At 41.9% G+C, this 27,552-nt stretch overlaps 1 protein-coding gene and 1 non-coding gene across 2 annotated transcripts; both read right to left on the bottom strand.

Moving 5' to 3' along the window:
- Positions 1-803: 803 nt before the first annotated feature.
- Positions 804-27,552, bottom strand: HUS1 (HUS1 checkpoint clamp component). The gene is made up of 8 exons (XM_075558136.1): positions 27,424-27,552; positions 25,919-26,046; positions 25,661-25,837; positions 21,730-21,837; positions 19,975-20,049; positions 8,250-8,349; positions 6,488-6,607; positions 804-4,037 (listed from the first exon to the last, which is right to left on the bottom strand). The coding sequence occupies exons 1-8, from the start codon at positions 27,473-27,475 to the stop codon at positions 3,955-3,957; spliced, it is 843 nt and encodes a 280-aa protein (XP_075414251.1). The 5' UTR covers positions 27,476-27,552; the 3' UTR covers positions 804-3,954.
- On the bottom strand, positions 15,645-15,753 carry LOC142457504 (U6 spliceosomal RNA). The gene has a single exon (XR_012786231.1). It is a non-coding gene; the product is annotated as a U6 spliceosomal RNA (small nuclear RNA).

The following is a 27,552-nucleotide window of genomic DNA, read 5'->3' on the forward strand; positions in this document are numbered from 1 at the left end:
CTCCCTTTTGACCCATTCTGCTTTCTTTTTGATTGAGGTTGTTTTAATTGTTGAGACTTTTTTTGGTCATGTTTTTTTACATGAAATTCATAACTGAATCTAGAGACAGTAACTTGATAGTTTCTTAGAATTATGGTGGGGGAGCAACTGAGAAGAATAAAGAAAATGTTCTAAAATAGTTGTGATGACTGCACAACTATACAACTCTTTAAAAGACGTTAAAACCATTGAATCATGTGAATTATATCAATAAGACTGTTTAATGTGTTTGTTTTTTCAAAAAGGACCCAACCTTCTGCCACTAAGTAGATGCCAACTCAGAGCAACACCACAGGGCAGGGTGGAACTGTCCTTGTGGGTTCTGAGACTCATTCTCGGCAGGGGCAGAAAGTCTCCTTATTCTCGCGAGTGACTGATTTTAAACTGCTGACCTCGCATAGCAGCTTAACGTATAACCCACGCTACCAGCAGGGGTCCTAGTTCTCAGCCTAGAACCTAACAATCAGTAACTCTTCCTTCACCTCAAGTAAAATCGACCCACAAAAATTTTATTACATATTTAGCCGTGTTCATATTGGGTCATAAGAAATTATTGTGCAATAAGATGCTTTCTTACTGATCCAGACACCATTATTTATGCTTACTATAATTTCAACATGTCAAAAGTTTAGTTTTCTGCTTAATAGGACAAAGATGCTGTGAACACTAAGAGCCCACAACCTGGATGTATCGGTGTCCCCTAAGGTTGAGGAAAACTGCCAGTTGAACATGTACTAGATTCAATGAATTATTGTAATCCAAGCTTCAGAAAAAATTATTTATTTATATAATAGTTTTTAGGAAATACATAAATTGAAATAAAAACCAGAGAAAAAAAACGTATGTTATATATATACCTTCTGAATCTTTTACTCAGACATATATTTTCTCTAGAACCGGAATTATAATACACATATCATTGTCTAATTTGTTTTCTTCACTTACTTATAAGTAATAAACATTTTACCATACCAGTACCTATTTCTATTACATTTACATTTTAGAGTATAAAATATTGTATCAACAATAGATTATTTAGCCATCATCTATGTGCTCATTTTAAAGGACAGCTCCACTGTGGCAGTAAAATAGTGATACAACTTCTTTATTAGTACAAATTCCTATAGGTAAATGTAAAATGTCAAAGGGTACATATATTTTTTCATAAGGCTTCCCATATATAAGACCAAATTGGACTCTAGAAGTTATTCTGATTTACAATCCTACCAGCAGTGTGTAAATGGGTTCATTTCTTTCCCTAATAATATTCAAGTAATACCAGTTGTAATAAATTATCTTAATAATTTTATAACTGTCTTTCAAGCTTTCTTTTTAGACTACACCTATTAGTATCCATACAGACATATAGAAATTGTTAATACAAGATATTCATCAATGTCATGAAATATCTTCCCGACCTGGCAGCAGATATCCGAATTCCAGGCCCAAGCCCTCAAAGATACGGTGTGAACACAGCCCTTCAGAGCAAGCAAGGTGTCACACTGTACATCCAGCCTGGGGGAAGTATGTCGTCCATTCCTAGCTTTAACAAGGAAGGAAGGAAGGAGGATTACGAGACCACCTTGCTATCAATCACCTACTTGCTGGATCAGAGATTCTTAACTATCTTTGGTTCAGCACAGGAAATGGTCACCAAAGTTGTGTGGCGCGCTGAGCAAGACTCCGCCTGCTCCAGCACTGAGGACAGCAGGCAGTAAATTCTCACATCACCACAGACAGCGTGTTTCCCTTGAAAGCTCAGGAAGCCATTTCAAAGAGATTTAAACACCTTAAATGTTACTCTTAAATAACTTATAAAATTACATTTGTTGCTCCATGCGGGGCTGCTAAACACAGGTCAGCTGTCTGAAACCAGCAGTCACTGTGTGGGAAGAAGAGGAAGCTTCTACTCCTGTAAGGGTTTTCAGTCCGGGAGGCTCACAGGGAAGTTCTACTCTGTCCTCTCGAGTTCCTGGCAGAATTTGTCCTTAGGACTGTTCAATGAAACACCAGGCATAGTTCCATAAAGTCTATGGTTTTCTCTTTCCATTACGGGAGGTTAGAATTATCCTGTTTTTATAGGCATCTGAGTGTTGGAGGACTTGATAAACACTCAGTAATAGCAAACCTGGTACAAGAAGCAGAAAGATATCTGTTTCAGGACTCCTGATGAAAAACTCTTTGAACTAGCCACATTCCACACACAGGAAATAATCTTGAGCCATATTGCCAAAAACAAGTAGTATCTGGAAAAAAAAAAACAACCCCAAAACTTCACTATCTAGGAGCTTGTTCTTGTTCGGTGCCAGCAACTAGTCTTCTGCCAGTCCCATGCCTCTTCTGTTGTGTGCTGCTGCCGCCTCCAGTGTCAGAGAAGGCCAGCGCCACGTGTCTCCTGAGTCCAGGAGTTCTCAGCACAGGCACCCTGGTTCCAAAGGAATTTTTTCCCCCTTTCTTAATGGTAGTGATATCTTCCTTCAGTCTCTGGAATTGGTACTTTTAAAGCCTGGTGGGTTGGCAAAACTGATTAATTCAACTAGGGTTCTATATACTTTATTTGTAGTAACAAGCCCACTCCCCTTTATAATAGTTTCTAAAACTCATTTGCTTTAGCAGACAGTCCAATCTGCACAAGGGTTCCATCCACCTTAATTGCAGAATTGGAGCAAATCATATAGTGGAAATTATAAAACCATAGCTTGAAAGGCCGAGATAGAAGCAATTCTTTACAAAACACAGTCATTCAGCAAGGAAGTGTGAAGATAAGGGTCATGCCTCATAAACCCTGGGTTCAAATCCCATCCCCGACACTATCTGTATGACTCTGGGCAGATTAATGCGCCAGTCCTGCAAAATGAAGCCACAGCACACTCCTTAAGATGCCTCCACTGTCTTCTTCTGGATGGTCCAGAAAGAAAGGCCTTTCTCAGGCTGCACCTTGACATCTGGCTTGCGAACAACAGAATGCACAAGTACAAAGGTGAAGATCATGGCAAAACCAGAGGGCATTGTGTGCAATGCAAATGAGGAAGGCTATTAACTACAAGCAATATATTTCCTTACAAATTCAAAATCATCTTTTAAAAATTCAGAACTGATTTTCTATATTGGTAAGTCCCTGTTTTAATAGCAAATGTAAAATTTTACAAAAGTATTTTCAGATACTGTTTCATTTTGCATCATGAATTTTAAGTTTTATATCTATAGTTGGAATTTTTACTAAGAGATTTTAAATAAACAAAATTATAGCCTCCAATTTTAAAATTTAATGACAAAATATCACAGCCCATTTAAACACTTTTAAACAAAAGAAGTGACATTTGAGTTATTAATTTTCCTAAATCTGAAAAAGCCAAAAACCTACTACTGTTAAATCAATTCCAACTTAAAGTGACTATCTAGAACAGACAGAATTGCTCCATAGTGTTTCTGAGACTGTGAACCTTTATGGTAGCAGATAAGCTCATCTTCCGCCCATGGGGTGGCTGATGTTTTGATTGCCAATAGTAGTCCAACATTTAGCTCACTGCACCTTTAAGACTCCAAAGCCAAAAAAGATTAAAATAATTTTTTTCTTTGCGCTGATTTCCAATTTTTGCATACTCTTACAAATTCTGATACAATACCAGGTCTGAAATAACATGAAATTTTCACAACTTCGCCATTAAAAACGGGTATTTAAGATCTGGATAAATAAGTTCCAACTTTTCTTCTACCATAAAAGCAAAACAAAACAGATGTGAAAATAAAGAAGTTTTATGAAATAATGTGCTTATCCAGCTGTTTCATTAATTCACTCTTTAGTTAGAACGTGTACAACACATTGTTCTGAGAATGGTGACAAATGACTTAGAATCCATGAACCTATAACCTCTTTCTCATCACAACAAGGGTCTTTGGGGCCCAAGGTTGGTGTTAAGACAGCGCTGGAATGAAATACTGAAGGGACACATCTTCATGAAGCAAATCGAAATGAATTATCCGGTTATTCACAATATCTGGAAAGGAAACGAAACAAGTTATGTTAAGGCCCATGGAAGCACACACACTCTTTATCCAAGCATATTGAAACAACTTGTCATGCCGTACTTCCTGTTCAAGGTATTCCATCTTTTAGAGCACCTGGGCCATCAAAGGCAAGTAAGTTATGGTTGAGTCCATAGTCTCTGTATCCTCCAGCATTGACTTAGTTCCAGCAGTTTACCCACTGCAGGCCATGAGAGAGGAGAGTAACGCTGTTAATGATGCCCTTTGGTGGATAACCCCTACATCAATTTCCTAGGAGCCACATTATTGAGATCAAGGTACTTCCAGGAAAAATCTCATTCACTCACTCGCTGCTACGGAGTCGATACCAACTCATAGCAACCCTATAGGACAAGGGAATTACCCTGGTAGAATTTCCCCTTCGAGTTTCCTAGACTGTAACTGTTTACAAGAATAGAGAGCCTCATCTTTCTCCCGTGTAGAGGCTGGTGGCTTTCAACTGCTGACCTTATGATCATAGCCAAGCACATAGCCAGTACCCCATCAGGGCTCTGTAGTGAAAAAAATATTAGAATGCCTAAGATTTCGCCTAGTACCTGTTCCAGGCTGAGCTGTTACATGTTATAAGGAAAAGCCAGCATTGTAATTGACTAGCCATCTACTGTTTCATTCATCTGCAAAATGCTATGAAAAACCATGGTCTGGCATTATTGTGTTTGGTCAGGCTCCACACCAAAAGAGGGAAACAACCATGCCAAGCAACTACAACGCAGGGGGCAGTGATAAAAAAAACCTGTAAGAAAAGCTCTGTTTGGGTAGTACACATCTTTTCCTCTACGTGAGCATCTGCAACTCACACTGAGTTAGTGCACCCAGTGGCATCGCCTGGGAAGATTCTCTCTGGTCACAGAATTTTTCCATAAAGCAGTTTCACTTGAACCTCATTTTTTGTGATTGCCAATTGAAGAGAAGAGCTGTGAAATTTTGTTTCCTGCTCAGGGGAAAATGCCACAGAAACTGTTGTGATGTTGAACACAGCTTACAAGGACAGCACTATGGGAAAAATTCAAGTGTATGAGTAGTTTTCTCATTTCAAAAAACTTGAAATGTAGATTGATGACAAACCTCATTATGGGCATCTGTCAACTTACTGAACAGACGAAAATGTTGACAAAATTTATGCATTTGTGCTCACAAATGGACAACAGACCATTGAAAAGATGGGTAAGTCATCTGGACTATCCTGGAGTTTGGTTCAGCTAATTTTAACAGAAGATTTGGGCAAGAAAAGAGTCGCTAAGAAATTTGTAACTCCTGTTCTGACTGACCAGCAAGAAGAGCATAACTGGAAACATGCCGTGCTTTGAGAGAACAGTTCCTAAACGACCCAGACTTTTCCCAAGGTCGATACTGTTAACAAGACACGGTGCGATTCTTGCAACCCCAAAGGCAAACATGACGCAAACCAGTGGAAGACGCCTTCATCACTTGCCCAAAAAGCTAGTTAAGTGAAATCAAAGATTAAGATGATGCTCATTTCTTTTTGGTTTTTTTGATGTGAGGGGATAGTACATATGGAGTTCATTCCACCAGGTCAGATTGTTAATGAAGCTTTGCAGCTAACAACTCACTACCGTGGCTTCCTCTTTCTGCTCTAGTCTGTTCTTCATGGCGTTGGTTCCTCAAAATGGCTGCTCCTGACAGAACCCCCTAGATTGCTTGCTCCTCTTCCGCCACAATGCACTAAAGTCTTAAGAGTACTGGGCACAATCCCCAGGTTGTTATTCTTCTCAACAATGATCACCGGTGACATCAAATTTTAGCCACAGTTCCTTTCAAGTGGCTGTGACTTCGGTAACAAAAGGAGCTTGGAAAAGTTCTTGGCCAGGAACCCTTTTCTCATTGTGGCAGGTTGAGGAGGAGTAGCACAGTGGCCTGTGATCTGCAGAAGGAGGGATACACGAGACACACGTGCTTGCCACAGAAATGAGGACTCAGGAGCAAGAGTAGACACCAAGGTCGGGACAAGGGGCCCAGGGCAGGGTAAGAAAATAAGACATCACATCATGATGAGAAACCTAAATCCAAGCAAAATCTTACTAGCTACTCTAGAGTAGAAGTATATTTATGTGGCACGATGAGATTATCAGTATATGTTTTCTGAGAGCCAGAAACCCAATTTGTGAGAGCCAGCCCAGGCTGCCTGCTCAGCCCATCTACTCAGTCTAGAGCTCGACCCACGTGGCCATAGGTCGCCAGGAGCAAACATCATGCCAAGAGATGCGCAGCCAGGCATTTTCACCATCTAATTTTCTCAAAAAAAGCCAATTGGATTGTCCTAGAAAATGGTTTTTATAGCTGAGATTGTTTTTTTCACATCCTAGACTGAATACAATCCATTAGATTATAATTGGTTACAATATTTGGAATATGGAAAAGAATACAAAGTTGGAAGACTCACTGCACAAGGCCTTTGTAGGATTTACTTGTTGTCCAGCAAGAAACTGTAGGAACTTCTTAATATCTATGCGTACTTCAGCCATTTCTTCCAGGTTTCTACTTTGAGAAGGACTTTCAGAACCTAAAATGACACATTTTTAAACACACCATCATCAAATGTTGTAGGGAGTAATGACTCTTTACTAAAATAAATAATTTCCATTTCCAGATTTTAGCATCCTGTAGAACACCCCACATGCAGTCACTCAGGCTGCCAGCATCTGTCCTTCCTCTCCATGGAAGACTAAGCTAACTTTTAAGGGGTCCTCACCTAAAGTGACTAAGAACACGACCCAGCTTCCCCTGCAGGTCAAAAGAAAAACGTCCTTGTTAGTACCCAGTTTACATGTCAGAGCTGATTATACACATCACAAAGGCTCTCATCTGAAAAGGGAACACAAAGCATGCAAGCAAGCAAGCATCCTTTCAAGTTCTGGGTAAGTATAATACATCCAGCTTCTAACTATTTATTAAAATGCAATGAGCAATACCCAAACAACTTAAACAAATATTATAAAAACCTTGATAATACGGACTTTGCTTTTCTAGAACAGTACTCTTTAGTATGAAACATCACTTGTTGCATTATTAATGACTTGAAGCACTATGAGTACAGTAATTCATACAGTTATTCTAAAAGGACCTATCAGATCTGTTTCAGAGCCAACGCGTACGAGCTGAGTCTCACACGGATAATAAATGCATTGTCCTTTGTACTGTCCCCTCCAGTCCCTGACTGAGCCCACTTTAAACTGCTCTATCCTCTGCTGGACATAAGCCCGAGTGACTGGGATTTACCACTTACCCAATTATTCTAGTCTCTACCTCAAACTGCTTACTGAACTAATTCTAAGTCCCTTACTTCTTTGTATGAAATGAAAAGTTACATCTGACTGAGGAAAGTTTGTGTCTGCTAACTTAATTTTTTAAGTATGAAAGAGTCTAAAGTAAGAAAAATCAGAAGAAATTTTGGTTTATCTTTCTGAGTCCATTCCCGGGGAGAATTTGGAACTCTTAGTAGCAGAAACTGGGCCTGATCTGCTTGCTTCCTCATTCCCACATGAGGAAAGGAGTTCGGTGTTGGTTATTCAGCCACCTCATGGCTCCTTCATCTCCCCACTTTTCCACCATGCCAATCAATGGCAAGCAGTTCAAATTTTCTCCCTCAAACAGAAAACTAGTCAACCAAAATGTCCACCATTTTACATTTTTTTTTTTAACAATTTATTGGGGCTGATACAATTCTTTACACAGTTCATACATATACATACATCAATTGTATAAAGCACATCTGTACAGTCTTTGCCCTAATCATTTTTTTTTCTCTTTTCTTCTTTTACATTTTATTAGGGACTCCAACAACTCTTACCACAATCCATACATATACGTACATCAATTGTATAAAGCACATCCATACATTCCCTGCCCCAATCATTCTCAAGGCATTTGCTCTCCACTTAAGCCCCTTGCATCAGGTCCTCTTTTCACCCCCGCCCCTCCCTCCCCTTTCCCCCCTCCCTCATATGCCCTTGGTAATTCATACCTCGTTATTTTGTCATATATTGCCCTATTCGGGGTCTCCCTTCCCCCCTTCTCTGCTGTCCCTCTCCCAGGGAAGAGGTCACATGTGGATCCACCATTTTACATTTACAGAGATGAATAGAGTGTGTTCTGTGGAATATTTAATTTAGGAAAAGCAAAATATAGCTCACTGCAAAACTTACCTAAAGGAGGGCTTCCAAGGTCTTTAAAATGAGTTGTAACACATACTAAATCAGTTTCTATTTTCAAGTTCAATTCTCCATTTAGGTTTGCTTCAATAATCTGCAAATTGATGATTTACATTCTTAGAGGGAAAAGGAAAGCAAAAGAAAATAACTCCTAGACAGCAGCTTCCACACAACTAGGTGACAGGTTACCTCATAACTGCCAAAATCTACGCAGGGAAAACCAAAGCTCCAATAGCATCAAGGTCCTCGTGGTCCAGCAATAGAAAAATGGGAGTGCCTAAGACTCACAACTTGCCCCAAATCACAAAAAAGAGAACTTCCGCGTGAGTGGGGAATGCAGTGTCTAGACTTAAAACAGCAGGCAGAGCCGAGAAGCCTTTGCAGATAACCTTAGGCCAGGGGGTGGTTTCAAGGAGACCTGGGGCTCCCCTCAAGGGCAGCACTGCACCAAAAAATAATGACCTAAAGGGAGCAGGGTGGGACAAGGGCAATGAAAAGAGAGTGAGAGTAGGTACTACTACTATACAGGGAGGTCGAGGAGAGACGTCTCAGAGCGTACTGGAGAGATGACGACAGGAGAAGCTGCACTTTTGCATATATTTTTTTCAACACTGAGACAGCTTTCTAGATCAAGTGTAAATTTCGTATGCAATCTTGACTTTAGTTATATATGAAATTAGTTTCCATAACTTTGTCTCCTATCTGCTTTATTGTATTCATACAAGATATTTGCAGCAAAGATGTACGTTACCTCTGCTCAAAGTGTCTTATATGAATACAACGGAGGAGGCACAGTTGAAGAACACGCTCTCCAAATATGCGGATGCTTCAAGCAGGCAGAACATCAATATCCTGACATGTCCCTGGTCCGGAACATGGAAGACAGTGACTAAGCACGACGTTCCAACACCACGGCCACAGTCTTCCCTCCGCCTCTGCCTGCTCCTCAGCGCTCCGGCCACCAGGGCGCCCCTTCGCTCGCCTTGCCAGAGTTGGGACCGCCTCCGTCACAAAGGAGATCTTTCTTTCCTAATTTCCCTTTCTTCCCCCAACAAATGAGCTCACTTACCTGGACAGAACCTAGCTGTGACATGGACTGAATGATCCGCATGCCAAAATATGGTTTACGATCGTGCTGATCTACCCTAAAGGCTGTAGTCAGCGAGCCAGCGTTTGGCCTAACCAGTGATGCAAGATCGCCACCTAGCAACTAGAAAGATAAGTACAGCTTTCTTGTTTTGTAGATGTATTGAAATATGACATTGGTGAAGAAAACTCAAAGTACTATGGACTGGTAGAAGAACCAACAAATCTGTCTTGGAGGAAGTACAGCCAGAGAGCTTCTTAGAAGACAGGCTGGTTGGAAGTGAACCAGCCCCATATACTTCGGACATGTTGCCAGGAGACAGAGTCCCTGGAAAAGGACATTATTATGCTCAATAAATTAAAGGGCCAGGAAGAGAGACAGCTCAGAGACAAACGGATGCGCTGGCTGCAACGATGGGCACAAACAAGGACTGTGAGGAAGGCACAGCACTGGCAGTGTTTCATGCAGTTGTACTTAAAAGAGTTGCTATGGCAACTAACAATACAACACTTTAAAAGCTGTGTCGTGGTTAACTGTGCCGTTGCTAACCCACAGGTGAGAGGTTCAAGCCTGCCAGCAGCGCTGTGGAACAAAGATCTGGTGCTCTGCCCCACGAAGACGAGAGGCCCGTCAATCCGATGGGGCTGCTCTCCTCAGCCACATGCGGTCAGTATGCAATGGGACCGATGGCGCACAGCACAAGCACCATCCCAGAAGAGCAGCAGAGAGAAGAGGAAAGCGGCCTGGGACTGAGGGAGGAGCCTGCCCAGGTCTGCACTGCTTTGCTTCCATTCAATCTGACCACAATTAGTGAATACAAATAGTATTCCTCGTTCTTCATCCTAAAACCTATGAATATGCTCTGCTTCAGAAACAGAATGAAAAAGGCTTTCTTGACACAATTGTGTGAGCTACTATTTCTGAGGCATTTTGCATTTAATAGAAAGACAGTCTCTGCTAACAGACTTGCTGAAACAGTTAGCAAATTTACCTTGAAATGAACCATATGCATTTTTAATCTTTTTTCACTAATTAAAATTATCTGCATCTATAGTCAACTAATTTTTGACATTCCTTTGAAGAGTGTCTTTAAGAAATATTACTTGGATCTATGCCTCACACCAAGAGAAAATTTAAAACGCATTAAAGACTTGTATTTGCAAAGTAGAATCACAAAATGTTTTAGAAGAAAATGCAAGAGCAAAACTGTCCATCCTAGTTTTTAACACTGCATTGTCTAACACACTGACAAAAGTAGAAATATCAACAAAATAAATAAAAGTGAACTCATAGAAACTTAAAACCTCAGTTCATTGAAAGTCTTTACCAGAAATAAGTCAGTAACAGTAAAATATTCTATGACTTCATTTTTATAAACAGACTTTTAAAAAGGCAAGTAGACAGAGCCCATCGTTTCTCAGTTATCAGATGGCTGGTAGACAGGGATGAAGCACTGCATTGATTAAGGGTAGGAATGCACAGTCGATTACTGCAATTGCTGTCAATAATTGATATACCTGTAAAAGCGGAACTGGTAAAAAATAAGAAACACATAGTTTGCTATAAACTAGAAATACATGATTGAAATAAACTGTATAAAACATTACATATGAATACTCTGTACAGCCAACACGTTGTATATTCCTGTTTGTCTCAAACATCTACAGTGTAAGATCCCATATTTTTTTAGAACAATGGTTATTTCACTGATTTACTCAAGAAAATTACTTACATTGGTCCTCAACACAATTCAGACTTAAACATGTAGTTTATTCTACTTTATTGGAATTCCTAAAATCTGAATAATGAATTTGATTCCATCTCAAGTGTGAACACTGTGTCCCGCTCCTATTGGTGTCCAATCAAGAATTCCTGAATGAACAGTTTGACTTAACTAGTAAAGACGGTCTGAAGACCTAGCTGCATGGGGTCAAAATGCCGACACCAGCAACTCACAAAAGGAGGATGAAGAGTCAGTGGCCGTGAGTTGCTGACCGAGGAGCAACTCACAAAAGGAGGATGAAGGCAGGTATGCGACTTGAAGGCTGCAATCAACGTCACTGAGAAACTGTTAAATCAAGGCCTGTTCTCTGGATATTCTCACTAAAGTAAATTATAACAAGAAACACAAAGAACTGACAAACATGATAATTTTCTGAATGTCAGTCATTTGTGTCCATTTTATGATTCCGCTATCTAAGATGATACACCTTGTCCGAACTCTCACAATAAGGCCTGAGACGTGGTGAATTAAGGTGGCCCCTCTAGCTCTAATTCCTTCTGTGATGCAGTCTGATTCTGGACTCTAGACCTGTGGCTTCAATGTCACCTGGCGGGAGCTCTCTGCTGCCATTGACAGGATTAAGGTGGATTATCTCCTAACCTTAACAGACGGCAAACTCAATCACACCCTTTGTTTCCTCCGAAAACCACACCTCCTTCAAAGCCATTCCTGTATCAAAGCCATGTAGGACACAGACCATCAAAAGAGCACAGTCCAGATCTTTGTCTGACGTGGGAGAAGCCAAGAGCAGAGGTAGCACAGAGGCTGAGGTACCGAGCAACGCCAGGCCAGGCGCAGAGGCTGAGGCAAGGAAACGGTGCGATCAAACAGAGGAGCGGTGCCAAGGCGAAGGGACTAGGAGGCACGCAGGCAGGCCTCCTGGTCCACACAGTCAGGGGCCAAGGGACCCGTGGCTGAGGACTAGAAAGAGATGTGACTACTGGCTCAGGAGAGATGTTGCTGTGGACCAAGGACTGTGTCCTTACCGTTTCCTGACTGTGGTGACCTGTGAGTCCCGGGGGGCCGCTGTAGGGAATTGCGGAACTCAGCAGAGATGCAGAGTGGTGGGGAAGGAACCACTGGCATCAGAGGAGGTCAAGGACTGTGAAGGTATATCTCACCCCAGCTCATTGCAACTGGGAAGCCGGAGGCCAGATATCAGCCTAGCTGGCCACACTGCTCTCACAAAGTCCTACTGTTTTATATTATTTAATAGTTAGCTATCATTTATTGATATACATTGTTTCCAAATTTATAAAAAGTTACATTATTATCCCCATTTCTGATTGATGGGGATTAGGTATGCAGTAACAGGGCACAGGGTTACACAATGAAGCCAGGAGGTGAACCAAGTTTTTGTGACTCGTAACACACTCCCGTGTCGACTACATCAGGATGTCTCTCACCCACAAGCCCAAATCTTCTTGGCCTAATTGTTTAGCTGATCCTGAGAAGCTGTTTTTGAAAGTAATACAGCACAGATCTCCAAGCACTGCTGCTCCATTTAGTGCAAAGTCAGGCAGACCCACATCTCTGGAAGCTAGTTAGAAATAAATTCACAGATCTACTGAATCAGAATCTGCATTTTACTTTAAGCCTCAGGGATTCAGATATACATTAGTATTTAAGAAATGATCATCTTAAAACATTATGTAGCTTCAGAGGGGTTTTATTGCTTCTAGACTAGTCACACATACAGCCTGCCCTCATCAGCAATACCTAACAGTAGAAGGATTGAGAATCTCAATAAAAGAGGAAAGTAGGTAGTCTCAGTGAGTTGTATTCCACTGATTTTCCTTACTTCTGTCCATGATTTGCATATATATATATTTGGATATCCAGATAAATACCAGCTCTGCACTTAATTTCTCCTGTACTTTGATAATACTCCAGAGTAGTGTTTCCCAAAATGGACAATACCATTCCCCGGGGGATAGTGAAGCAATCCAGAAGGGCTGAAAAAGCAGGCACCTATATTTTATCTTAGATTATGGCCATAGTACAAAATATGTTAGTTACCAGGTAGGCACTCCCGCAGAAAAGGGAGTGGCAGGCTCAATAAGTTTAGAAACCTATGCTCCAGAGAAAAGAAAAAAAACTTCTGATGGTTCTATCTTTCTGCTTCCCTATTTTGCTGACTCATTCTCATTTAATAGAAAGAACAAACAAAGGAATACTTCAATTAATTGCCGTTTCTTTTCCCTGGGGCCTCTGCGAGGCCCTCTGAAGTCCCCAGAGTAGCCCTAAAGGAAGCTAGCCTGGCAACTGACTCAACACGGACTTCGTCCACAGGCAGACACCAAGGTTGGCCCAGCACACACAGCTTTGTCAAAAGCAGAGTTCTCATTCAAGTGAAATATATAAAGATTACATCGTGACAGAAAAACTGTGACAGGTAAGTCCGACAGCAACATTGTTTTAAAATAATCATCCTGAAGGAGAAAACAAACAAACAAACAAACCTATGTATGTTTTTTATGCTTCAGAAAACTTAAAATCCCTATGCTAAATTTCACTCCAGATTCATCCAACACTTTTTTACTACCTACTCTTCAGTGACATGGGGTAAAACCAAGATACCGAGATACAGTTAATGCCAACTTCACTGTGCTCCTTTAGAACCGGGTAGTGGAATAAATCTGGAGTGAAATTAAGCATCAGACTCCTTGGTGGCATAATGGTTATGCATTGGACTGCTAACTGCAAGGTCGGCTGTTCAAAGACACCAGCCACTCATCAGTGAACAATAATGACAGGAGATGAGCTGTCATTAGGGAACATCAGACAGGAAGAAAGCAAAAGGTCATTAATAAGACAAGAAAGAAAGAAAAGATCAAAGTGGATGTCAGGGAAGACTCTGAAACTTGCTCTTAACAATAGAATAACTAAAGCAAATGAAAGACATGGAGCTACCAGAGGTTCTAGCCAGTTTCAGACGAGGACATGGGACAAGGAATATCACTGCTATCCAATGGATCTTGGCTGAAAGTTGAGGATAACAGGAAGATGTTTACTTGTGCTTTACTGACTATGAAGAGGCATCTGACTGAATCCTACCAAAGCAAGTACCACCTTGAGAAGAAGGGGATTCCAGAACAGTTCCTTGTGCTCAAAGGACTCTGTACTTGGACCAAGAGGCAGCTGTGTAAACAGAACAAGGGGACGCTGCAGTTTTAAATCAGGAAATGTGTACGTCACGGTTGTATCCTCTCATATTCTACCTATATGAAAAGCCGGATTACAAGAAAAAATGCTGTATTGGGATTGGAGGAAGGCTTATGAGCAATCTGCGATATGCAGATGACACAACCTTGCCTGCTGAAAGTGAGGAAGACTTGAAGCACTTGAGGAAGATTGAGGATTGCCGCCTTCTCTTTGGATTACAATTCAGTGTAAAGAAAATCCAAATCCTCAAAATTGGACCAATAGGTATTATCATGATAAACAGAGAAAAATTTGCAGTTGTCAGGATTTTATCCTGCTTGGATCCACAATCAATGCTCACGGAAACAGCAGTCAAGATATCAAGATGCCTTGCTTTGGGTAAACATGCTTCATACGACCTCTTTAAAGTGTTGAAAAGCAAGGATACTGCTTTGAGGAATAAGTTATGTGTGTGAAAGTTGGACGTTGAATAAGCAAGACCATATATGAGCCGATGCATGTGAACTATGGTGGTAGCCAACAATACTGAAAATCCCAGGGACTGCCAAAAGAACCAACAAATCTGTGTTGGAGGAAGTATAGTCAGAATGTTCCTTATAGGCAAGAATGGAGAGACTTCATCTCATGAACTTTGCACATGGTCTTGAGAGGACAGGCTCTGGAGGACATCATGCTTGGTAAGGTGGGGGGCAATGGAAAGCAGGAAGCCCTCAATGAGATGGAGCGGCACAGTGGCTGCAATAATGGGCTCAACCATAAGCATGTGAGTCTGGCACAGAAGCAGTGTTTTCTGTTGTGCACTGGGTCGTTAGGAACCACTTCAACAGCACCTAACCACAAGAGCACTCTTGACAGATTTTTCTCAAAGGACACAGGACAATTTAGAGAGGTTTATTATGTCACTTTAAGAGAGTTGAAAGTGTCCTGGTGAGAAAAAGGCCAAGAAAGTTGCACTGTGGAATTTTATTCCACCATAGTTGCACCATGGGATTTTGTTTTTCATCATTTGACTGTATCTGCTCATTCTTAGGTGGCAGCAAAGGCTGTCTGAGATGTAGTCAATGATTAAGGCCCTTCTAGCCATAATTCCTTCTTAGGTGATGTTTTATGAATTCTGGATTCCTTGTTTCTGGGTACAGTCCCACTTGGGAGTCATTCCTGTTACGCTAGTGGACAGGGTTCCAGCTCAGTAAAAAGTGTGACCTGAGTCACCTCCTGGTCCCTTGGGGAAACGGTTTGCTGAAAGACAAAAACATGCAGCACTGAATAGAACTCAGAGAAACAGGGGACGTCCAGCAAGCCAGAGAAGTCTTGGAGTTCCATGAACAGTGAGAACTGGAAAGTGTTTTCTTTGTTTTTAATAGAACGGTTCACGAATATGCGTGTCATTCTTGCACAGGGGCTATGCTAATCTTCTCTATGTCGTTCCAATTTTGGTGTTAAGTACTGCCGAAGGGAGCAGTGTAGTGTTGTCCAGAGGGAAAAGGAAGAGGAGCAAATCAAGTGTGAACTGTCCACGAAACAATCTGGGAAAACAGTGGCAATGAGAGTGACACTGAGTCTAGTGTGTCATGCAGGGAGAATGTGGTAGTTTGGCAGGAAATGAAACTAGAGAGGTAGGTGGCAAGACTGTATACATCAAAAGTTGACAGTTATGTGGCCAATGCTGTTAAAGATATGGGGTACAATGTGGTTTTTGGAAGCTGCTATCTCTAGTGAACAAAATAGAAGAGGAAGAGGCTGTGAGATGGGAGGCTAAAAGTACAGTAAGAAGAGATGTACACAGGGTTGAGGGGCGTGGGAGGGGAGAATCCAAGATAGCACTGGATTTGGTGAGGACAAATCTCCCAATTCCTTCATGAGTATGTGCAAATAGGAAATTGTTTCAGATAATGGTAAAGAGGGGGGATAACATGTCCGACCAGGCAAGTGTACTACCCAGACACTTTAGATCAGAGACCTAAAAAACCAAGTGTAAGGGATACAGATGACAAAGATAGAAAGCTTTAAAATGTATTTCAAATACCTTTTAGGGAAGAGATTGAATGAAAACAGCAAACAAGGCAGCACATGGAATAGCGACTAGGCAACTGGCCAGGCACAAGGCAGTACCTGCATAATCCAATTGGGACAGACGTCAGATAAAGGGTACTACTTCCACAGGACTCCAGAGGCATCCACATCAATGACTGACAATCAGAGATGTGACTGCCTTTATCCCACAAAACCTCCCAATGACTAAAGGCACAGCCACCACCCAATCCATCCCCATGGGAGCCCGACAACCACCCCACCCCTACACTGCAAAGAAACAATAAAGATCAGAGCAGAAATGAAATAAAAACACAACAAAAAACAGGTAGCATCAACAAACTAGAAGTCTGTTCTTAGAAAGGATTCCAAAATGAACAAACCACTGGCAACTAGCACAAAGGAAAAGGGAAGATGCAAATGATCATGAATAAGAAATGACACAGGCAACATCTTCATAACTGACTAACATGAACAGGACAGTAGCAGAACACGATGAGGAACTCCACTCCAGAACTGGTGAGAGCCTGACTAGACCGATTTATAGAAGCGCATTACCTATCCAAACCAACATAATCTATAGAGAATTTGAACAGATCTGAACCCAAGAAGAAAATGAACAGATCATTAAAAAAAAACTCCCAACAACAGAAAACCTGACCCAAATGGCTTCGCTAGAGATTTCTGTTAAACATTCAGCGAAGAACTGATACCAAGTCTTCTCAACCTATTCCAGAACATAGAAAAGGATTGAATTTTTCCATATTTATTCGATGAAACAAGCATAACTCTAATATCAATGCCAGATAAAATAAAATTAGATCTATGTCACTCATGACTATAGACATGAAAATTTAAAGGGGAAAAAATTAATACAATGTACTAACGGACCATGTCAACAACACCTTCTTTGACACAGAGACCAGAGAACTACATGGTGCGCCCCCTACCACTGCCAACCAATCTGAAAGGTGGTCACAACATGAGGTTCTGGATAGAGTAGGAGAAAATTGTGGAGAAATATTCAAAATTATATATATAAATACATATATAAAAACAAAACCCACCAAACGTACTGCTCTCATGGTCTGGTGGGACAGCCAAGACTATGGATCTTTATCAACTTTCAGGCTTGGAATGGAATTCATCCCATGGTTCAACTTTCAGCCAAACAATAGGCTGGCCTACAGGTTAACAAAAGCAAGAGGGAAGTTTGCACTCCTTAGAGCAATCGACTATATGAGACAGCAGCCCAGGACTATGGGCGAGAAGGCAGCTGTTAGGTACCATCAAGTGGCTTCTAACCCACAGCAAGTCTATGCACAACAGAATGAAACACTGCCCAGTCCATGGCATCCTCACAGCTGTTCCCAAACCCCACTGCTGCAACCAGTGCTGCCAACCCATCCCATCAAAGGCCCTGCCCCCCTGCCCTTTACCAAGCACGATGTCCTTCTCCAGGGGACTGGTCTACCTTGACACGTCCAAAGGAGATGACACAAAATGTTACCACCTTTGCCTCTCCACAGCATTTTAGCTGTACTTTTTCCAAGACCGATCTGTTTTTCTTTTGGTAATCCATGATACTTTCAATGTTCTTCACCAACACCATCGTTCAAGTGCACTGATTTTTCTTTAGTCTTTGTTATTCAATGTCTGACTTTCACATGCATATGAGGCAAATGAAAATATCAGGCACACTTTCGTCCACAAAGTACTATCTTTGCTCTTCAATACTTTAAAGAAGTCTTATGCAGATTTACCCAATGCAAGGCATCCTTTGATCTCTTGATTGCTGTTTCCACGAGCAATGATTGTGAATTAAAGCAAAACAAAATTCTTGAGGCTTTCAATCTTTGTTTCTTTTATTATGATGTTACCTATTGGTCCAGTTGTGAAGACTTTTGTTTGGAATAGATTAAGTTGTAATCCACAGTGACGGCACAAGGGAATATAAAAGCTCAAATGGAAATGGCGAACAGAGGGAGAAGGCGGGAAGCGTGCTATTACATCACAGGGACTGGAACGAGTGCCACAAAACAGAACGTGGATGGACTGTGGAACGGAAACCAACTCCGCTGCCAATTTCCATCCAAACTACAGTAAAATGTTAAACCAGAATGGTAACCCCGACAGATGGAAGACCAAGTATGTTTCAGAAACTTATGAAAGATGGTACCATTCCTGTAAAAACTTTCTGTCACTTTTCTAAGAAAGACTGAGAAAAAGTGATGGTGAAATCAGCCTCGCAGTACTGGACAGCACTCTAAAGCAGCAGTATCTGAAATGAACTATGAATAACCTATGGGAGGTTACACTTCTGTTTCATTTTATTATCTGGTTGACAATAAGCAGTGTTTGTACTTTAAGATGTTCGAAGTTACTAAGCCCGTGAAGAGTAAACAAATGTGAAAATAAAGGTACTCATGGACTTGGTTTGGGAATTGCTTAGAATAAGGATGTGTACGGTTGTGAGAATCTTTGTCTGGGCTCACTGTAAAACATCTGGGAAGCAGACAGGAGACTCCTTAACTGTCATCAGCATTAAGTCCTAAAATATTTACCCATTAGCAGACAAAATATATACTTCTATGTCCAAACTATAAGAAAAACCCAGGATGCTGAAAATATTCTTAAAAGTACAAATATTAAGGGACAAGGAGCCCTGGCAGAGAAGTAAGCTATGTGCTGGGTTGTTTATGGAAACCCTAGTCAACGTGGGGATGAAAAATGGCCCTTTCTACTGCTACTCAGTGTTAGGATTCTAAGAGACCCGCAGGTGCAGTTCTAACCTCTTACAGCATTTCTATAACCAACTCGATGGCAGCGAGTTTGTTGTTTTATTGTTTGTAATTATTAAGGGAAAAGATACAAGCTTTACCAATTACCTGAGAGTTGTAAAGCACAGAATAAGTTTTTTAAGGGCAACTATAACAGTGCAGAGTTTTTTTTTTTTTTTTTTTGCAGAGTTTTGTTTTGTCTTGTTTTTTTAAAGCCAGTTTCTTACTGGTCTGGCTCAGTGAAGAGGCTCTCACCTAAGATACCACAGGCATCCCTTGGTACATTTCATTTTCCCCACAGACAAAGTACCATATGCAACTACAACAAATACAGCATGCTCTGTGAAGTGTACATGCGAGAAAGAGAGAGCACATGTACTACGGAACGGGGAGGGTGTGCTTGCTGGGCAGGACCTCGGGAAATCGGCCAGCACCATGTGTGTAGCATCCTCACCACTCCAGCTTAGTTCAGGCTGGCACATGCACTAACTAGCCACACCACAGGGCGGTGCCTGCAGGGGGACAGTGGGTTGTGATCACTCAGCTCCATCCCCACTGAGCAGGTTCCTTGAACCTACTTGGAAAGCATCGCATGCGCACGAGCAGTAAATTATAGTTGAACTTTGCTAATTCCAATGCTCCAGGGAATACAGGAGAAGCAGAGTCGCTGTGTGGGGGCTTGAGATGATCTGGGTTTATGGAGCACATACAAACATGTATGCTATGTGAGCAAACTTCCAAACGTTGGTAGAAAGTATATTTCAAAGATGATGACCTTTTCCAACTTTTACACGGATTCACAAACATTTCATGGGCATAAAATGACATATTATCTCCATTGAAGAGTTCTTTTCTAAAGAAGTAACTACTTACAAGGTGATTGCTAATATTTTTCATTTTTTCCACAACACTCTTCATAGTCTTCAGCACTGGTAAGTAAATACTAACCTACGAAAGCAATGTGAAAAGTCAAAAGTATTAACAATATTAATAGACACAAAAATAAGATTGGGTCATCAATAATTATTGTGGGAATGTATGCATGATTAAAACTAAGGAATAGTGTTTTTAAATTAAGTAAAGCTCTTTTTGCAAACTTAAAGAAGCAAACGCCTACCTCTAGTTACCCCAGCAACCATGTCCCCAAAGGCATGCTCCTGTTTCCAGAAGGTTCACAGCACTTCAATTAAGATTCCCTTATATAAATCCAAGGGGAATAAAACTTAACACTCAGAAGGAGGCCTTTCACTAATGGATGTTTACAGCTGGGGCTCAATGGTGCCTTTTGAGTATTGGGCAAAAGTACAGCATCAGAGCTAAATCTGTGTTATTAATGATGGTTAATAAAATACTAGCTCTTCCCAAATCAAGGTAGATGCTTTTTACTGAAGGGAAAATAAAAAAAATCATTTTATTGGGGGCTTGTACAACTCTTATCACAATCCATACATCAATCCATTGTGGCCTGCACATTTGTTGCCCTCATCATTCCAAAACATTTATTTTCTACTTGAGCCCTTGCTATCAGCTCATTTTTCCCCTCCCTCCCTGCTCCCGCACGAACCCTTGATATTTTATAATTATTATTTTTCCATGTCTTACACTGTCCAATGTCTCCATTCACCCACTTTTCTGCTGTCCATCCCCCAGGGAGAAGGTCACATGTAGATCCTTGTAATCAATTCCCCCTTTCTACCCCACCCTTCCTCCACCCTCCCGGTATCTACTCTCAGCACTGGTCCTGAAGGAGTCATCCACCCTGGATTCCGTGTTTCCAGTTCCTATCTGTTCCAGTGTATATCTTCTGGGCCAGCCGGATTTGTGAGGTAGAATTGGGATCATGAAAGTGGGGGGAGGAAGCATTTAAGAACTAGAGAAAAGTGTATGTTTCATCGTTGCTGTACTGCACCCTGACTGGCTCGTCTCATCCCTGTGACCCTTCTGTAAGGGGATGTCCAGCTGTCTACAGATGGGCTTTGGGTCCCCACTCATCACTCCCCCTCCTTCACAATGACATGAATTTTTGTTCTTTCATGCCTGATACCTGATCCCTTTGACAAAAGGGCAAATATTTTATCCATTTGGATACATATCCATATATGTCACTACTTCTTAAATAAACTGTGAAGAACAAAGGACCCTTTGGTATCGCCTTCATTTTCCGTGGCTCTACGATGAGCCCAAGTCTGAGTGTCAAGCCAAGTCCGAACGATGAGAACCCCTCTCTTGGCCTCTTACACGCACCCCCGGCACTGCTCCTTCCCGGGATCTTGAGACCTAGGTAAGTGGTGCTTAAGGCCAATCTTCCTTACAAATAGCAAACGTCCTCCACAGCATTACGTTCTGGTTTGCTGTTGAGTACTATTACTGAAGAAGATATTCTCTTCCATTTTAATATGTTTGACAAGACACAATATTGCTTTTGAGATAGTCGATGTAAATAAAAATAAATAAATGTTCGGAATCTTTTCCTTAAGAATCTTTAAAAAAACGAAGAGATGTTACTTTCTTTTGGGGGACTATTCTGTTTTCAAATGAAACATGCTATGGAACTATTACTCAAATTAGAGCATTCAAATCATGCCACTTAATATACGTGGAAAAACAAAACTCCAGGCATCAACTTACATCCGATTCTGGAACTGTAGGTTCTTGTAAGTCCTTCCACAGCTTTCTAGGAATAACTCTTATGGGGATGTCATGTGTCACAGTGCGACTACTGTTTGATATAGACAACTGCCAAAAGAAAAGTGACAACATTTTTATAATGTCATTACAAAAACCCCCACAAAAACAGGATTGAAGAGCTAAAAAAGTTGATATGCTTGGGGTAGAGGGGTGAGGGTGTAAAAGAGAGATGATGCCAAGGAATCCAAGAAGGAAAAAGGTATTCGAAACTGACTGTGGTAGCAATTGTACAAGTCTGCTTGACGTGATTGAACTATGAAATGATATATGTATTTACTCCCAATGAATGGAATGGTCTTAATTCATTCACTGAAAGTATATGTAACAAACATTTTCACGGAGTGTCTGTTTAGATCGTGGGTACTGGTAGAAGGTACAGGGTGCTGAACAAGACAAGGTCCTTGATGCGCAAGTGAAAAAGATGGCTCAATGAGCAAAATAAACAAATAACAGAAAACAAGCTTTTCTGGGACACCCACTAGAGCCTCGAAGAGAAGGAAATGAAGGCAGTTCCAGACAGAGGCAGAGGGGACAGCGTCCCAAGACGTCAGAGCGGTGTGTGTAAAGCCCTGAAATAGAAACACATCAGGCGTCTTCACGAGAGGGAAGACCATTATTTGCTCACAAGCTACTCTGCCTCCTCCAGTGTTTCCACTGCTGAAAGGATAAACTAGGTTTATCTGTTAATAAAGGCTTTTATTAAACTCTCAATAAGTCAAAGTATCAACTAGAATGCTACCTGTCTGCAAAGTCAGTTAAGAGTTGTGAAAATTATGAAGTTGAGAAATCCTCTATCATATTCGTTTAAATTGAGTACACTACTCACAAGTTAAAATATACAAAGTAAATACAACATACATGATACGAGAGTTCCCACTATAGTTTGAAAGAGCGAAAATAAATGAGATTCCAAGTAGAAGACTCATCATCAAAATCTTCAAGGTAGAAAGAATGGGATATATCCAAAGAACTACTCAACGTAGCTTTCTGTGCTTGAGCTCCAAGATAGATTGGGCTTTTTACACCATACAGAGGCATTAGGACTTCATTCTGAGAGCAGTGCAAAATTGTGCGTGTGTGTTTGGTTTGTAAGGGAACTATGCACTAAATTCATGAATTCATGTCAGAGCCTTGTGTTAATCCTGAATGGGGTCATTTAAAGGGTATTACAGCAGACTGAGTAGTAGAAAAAACACTTCATGGCAAAAAGGGGAATAAATCCTAAATTAGAAGACAATACCACCAAAAGATATAGAAGTCAAAATGTACAGACCTGAGAAGATGCAAGTTTTATAGAGTGAAAAAAGGCAGAAGTCTAGTTTTTATTATGTAATCACAACACTATTTTAAAACCATGATAAACTCCATTCCAAAAATGTTAATTGTAAGCAAAACTAGGTTTAACGAGTATGGTTACAAACTAAAACAAAAAACCTGCTGCTGTGTTAATTCCCACTCAGGGTGTCTCCATACAATATAAAGTAAAACTGCACCATAGGGGGTTCTTACTGTAATGTTTACAGAAGCAGATTATCACGCCGTTCTTATGCAACAATACCCAAAACTCCTTCTTATAACTCACAGCAACCCTAAGGGGAAGGGCACAACTGTCCCTGTGAGTTTCTGAGGCGATGAACCTTCACGTGAGCAGAACACCTTATCTTTCTCCTGTAGTGGCTGGTGATTTTGAACTGCTAACCTTAGGGTTAGCAGTCCACTTCAAAACCCACTATACTACCAAGGTTCCCTTACAGTGCCACTAGGTAGGTTCAACCTACGAGGCAGGTGGTACCACCTTCTGGTTGGTAGCCAAGTACAAACTATTTGAGTCACCCAGGGACCTTACAGTTAAAAAGCCTAGCTTTCTCTCACTCCTGAACAGAGTCATGATCGACAAAAAAGCCCAAATTGTGATAACAACTGATTCATAGATCAATGGAACAGAATAGAAAATCTAGAGATAAATCCATTTACCTACTGACAATTGATTTTGACAAAGGGTTGAAATACATTAAATAAGAGTCACTCTAGCTGAGGTAGTTAAGTTTATTGTGCCAACCTGGCACATAACACATATGGGGTTAATTGAAGGGTGAAGAGAATAATGGCTCCGTGAGCCTCGCCTTTCTAGTTCTCAGGTCTCTTGCTTTCTGACGGTCGGATCAGGGTGTAGCTGCCTTCGCCAGTTCCTGCGTCGGCTGGCAAGGCTCACTTCCTGCAAGACATCCCCTAGGAGAAGCCACATGGACCTACCCCAGACCTGCCAGCACTGAGATGCTTACACGTTCACTGGTTCGGCTTTCCTCCTGCAGTTGGCGTCATAGTGTGTGTTTTGTGAGATGGAGGAGAACTCTGTGGATTGGTGTTGGACATGGGTTAATGTTGGACTTGTGGGCTTGGGCAGCACAGGGTTGGAATATTTTCTAGATGTGTAATTAACCTTTATATAAAACTCTCTCTTATACATGAGTTTTTGTGGATTTGTTTCTCTAATATACCCAGACTAACACACTAACAAATGACACTGGCAAAAGTGAGTTTCCATTTTCAGAAGAAAGAAGTAGAAGCCATATATCATTCCATATACAAAAACAAAATCAAGATGGGTCAAAGGCCTCAATGTAAATAAATATAAACATGAGATCTATAAAGATCATGAAGAGCCCCTAATAATAATAAAAAAGATCATTAATGATGAAATAGGGAGAAATTTAAGGGCCTTCATACAGGGCATAAACATACCATCTAACATAACAAAACATACACACATAGAAGACAAAATAGACCACTGGGATCTCCTAAAAATAAGACATGTAGGAGCACCAGAAGACTTCATCAAGAGAATAAAAACAGACTTGGAAAAATATTTTGGAAATGATATACCAGACAAGGGAGGAGCCTCTAAACGCTATAGAAACTGTAACACCTCAAAATGAAAAAGACAAATAATCCAATTAAAAATGGGCAGAGAGAATGAACTAACAGTTCATCCAAGAAGACATCCACACAGCCAACACACATAGGAAGAAATGCTCGCCATCACTAGTGATTCAAGAGATGCAAATCAAAACCACCAAAAGATAACACTTCTGGCCGGCAGATAGAAAAGTCCCCAAAAGTAAAATAACCTATGCTAGCGAGGATGCACTCTCACACACCACACACACTGTTGTGCTCTATGGAATGATAGGACCACTGTGGAAAGTAAGATAACACTTCCACCAACAACTAGGAACCGTAATACCATATGACCCAGTCCTCCCTTTACTTGTACAAACCCTAAAGAAATCCCGGCGGTAGCATTAGCAGATACCTGCACTCGGAGTCTATCAGAGCACGCCACACAACGGCAGGAAGATGGCAGTGTCAGGAAGAGAAGGGAGAGAAGAGGAGCTATCGGTTAGAAGGTACACAGTGTTGACAAGAGTGAGAGGAACGATAATATCCTATAAGAGGAAGGAGAGAGAAACAAAGTAAGGGTCGAGGGATAGGGCAAGCTATTGGGAGGTTTGATAGTTGTTGAAATTGAATACAAAAAGGATAATCTAACATATAAACTCAAAAAATTCCCTGCCATCAAGTCAATTCCAACGCCTAACAACCTAATAGGAGGGAATAAAACTGCCCTTGTGGACTTCCGATACTGTAAGTCTTGACAGAAGTAGAAAACCTCATCTTTCTCCCATGGAGCAGCTGGTAGTTTCGAATTGCTGACCTTGCAGCTAGTAGCTCACGAAGCCACTAGGTTTCCTTTTAAAATATAGCACCCCCACCTAATTTGCAATGAAAAGTTAGAAAACAAAACGAAAAGCTTCGTCTTGTGATAGTATTCCTTCCGGGAAGTTTCAGAAATGTTCTTCCTCCTACTCACCAGTTCTAGAGAGACTGTCAGGCAGGGGAAATGCTTATTAGTCAGCTTGACTTTCAAGGCTCTGGCATTCTGCGCAGTTTTCAAGGCTCGAGATAAGTTTTCTGAAGTCAATTCTACATAAATCTCATTGTTTTCTTCTGATATACCTTCCATTTGAAATTCATTGAAGAAGTTCTCCTACGGAGGGAAGAGCGGCATGTGTGGCCTGTCCAGCACATGAGGGCTGAGTTTGCAGCTCTCTGAGAAGCTTCGGCTCACCTGTTCCAGTTCACACCACATGCTCACGCCTCCGTTGGCCACCTTATCTAAAAGGATGAAGTTCAGCTTATCTGGGCTGATGCGGAGGGTGCAGGTTTTGGCAAGCTTGCCTATCATGTTACAGACCCCTATAGCAGTGGGAAGGAAAGTAAAAAATTACAGTTGCTTACATAAGGTAGAGAGGAGTCCTGATGGCGCCATGGGTTGACTGTTGGGGTGCTGACTTCCTGGTGGGCTATTCAAACCCACCAGGCACTCCATGGACAGATGAGGTGGGGTGACTCCACAAAGAGTTACAGTCTGGGAACCCCTCTACTGCCAGTCTTGCTTTGTTCTGGACACACATAATGGCAAGTGGGTTTGGTTTGGATATCCTGAAGAAACCCTGAGCCAAACCCAATCTTAGGTCAACTCTCTCATACTGACCCTGAAGGGCACTACAACCCTATCTTTCAGGGTGACACTGCCCCGTTGTGTTTCCAAGGTCATCAATCTTTACAGATTGTCACATATTTCTCTTGAAGAAGCCCTGGTGACTTCAAAATGCCTGGTGGATTCAAAGCACCTCCCTTCAGTTAGCAGTAGAGGGCTCTGCTTACAACATTATGCATACACTAACCAACAGTCTATAGCCATGGGGTCTATTGTGCCTCAGTTTCTACATCGGGTTTCTGAGGCTGTAAATCTCATCTTTTCCCGAGAGCAGCTGGTGGGTTTGAACACCCGAACGTAGGCAACAAACCTTAAGGATCCTTGCCACCCATACTAGAGGGTAAATTATCTTAACGAACTTCTCTTCGCCATGTTTCAATATCCCAGTGGGGTAAGGGAACCGTTTCTACTTGTGTCCATTGGCAGGCACTTTATTACCACAACCCCGTGGTGTGTGGAGCACTCTCAGCTCACTGCCATCTGGACAGTGCTGGCTCACAGCGACCGGTGTGGGTTTCCGACACTGCCGTCGTTTACAGGAGTAGAAAGCCCATCTTTCTCCCACGGGGCTAGTGGTTTCGAACTGCAGACCAAGTGGATCCAAGCTCAACGCGAAACCACTAAACCGCAGGGGCTCAATATGCAAACAAGGAAGCCGAGCCGCGGAGGGCTTTGCTGACAGCTCGTGGTTATAATCACTGTTCCAGAATCCGCTCGCAGCCCACTGGGCACACGCCCGCGGGGTTCGGGGCAAGGACAAAGAACGAATAGCTAGATACAATGGGACGGTGAGGGATTTCTGTGACATCTGGAGAATGACGCCAGTCATCGGCTTTGAAACGGTTTGACTGGAACCGAACTTTCCGAAACACCCCTGGTCAGCACTTACTCCCAGCGAGCCCGCGGGGCGCGCCTTCCAGTGTCCGCCCGCCCCGACCCCGCCCAGCCGCGCGCAGGGACCATTCCGGCGCGCGCACTGCCTGGCGGCGCGTCCCCTCCCACGTCCTCCCTCCGGCCCTCCTGCCGCCATCCTCCTTTCGACACGGCCCCGGTCAGGCGCTGCCCACGCTCACGCGTGAAGTTGTTCAGACAGGCCGCGTCCACGATCTTGGCCCGAAACTTCATGGCTGGCCTCGCGGTCCGACCAGCGGAGCGTCGGCTGGCGTCGGACCAGCGTCCCGTCGGCGTCTTTCTCCCGGCCG

The sequence above is a fragment of the Tenrec ecaudatus genome, chromosome 9 (assembly GCF_050624435.1).
Source record: "Tenrec ecaudatus isolate mTenEca1 chromosome 9, mTenEca1.hap1, whole genome shotgun sequence".
NCBI classification, from domain to species: Eukaryota; Metazoa; Chordata; class Mammalia; order Afrosoricida; family Tenrecidae; genus Tenrec; species Tenrec ecaudatus.

Bases quoted from the DNA above. Each gene is read 5' to 3' on its own strand.
- HUS1 (XM_075558136.1), bottom strand. From the start codon at position 27,475: ATGAAGTTTCGGGCCAAGATCGTGGACGCGGCCTGTCTGAACAACTTC. The intron at 25,838-25,918 runs GTGAGCCGAAGC...TTCCCTCCGTAG, and splicing joins TGTGGTGTGAACTGGAACAG to GAGAACTTCTTCAATGAATT. The intron at 21,838-25,660 runs GTGAGTAGGAGG...TTCTTTTGGCAG, and splicing joins TGACAGTCTCTCTAGAACTG to TTGTCTATATCAAACAGTAG.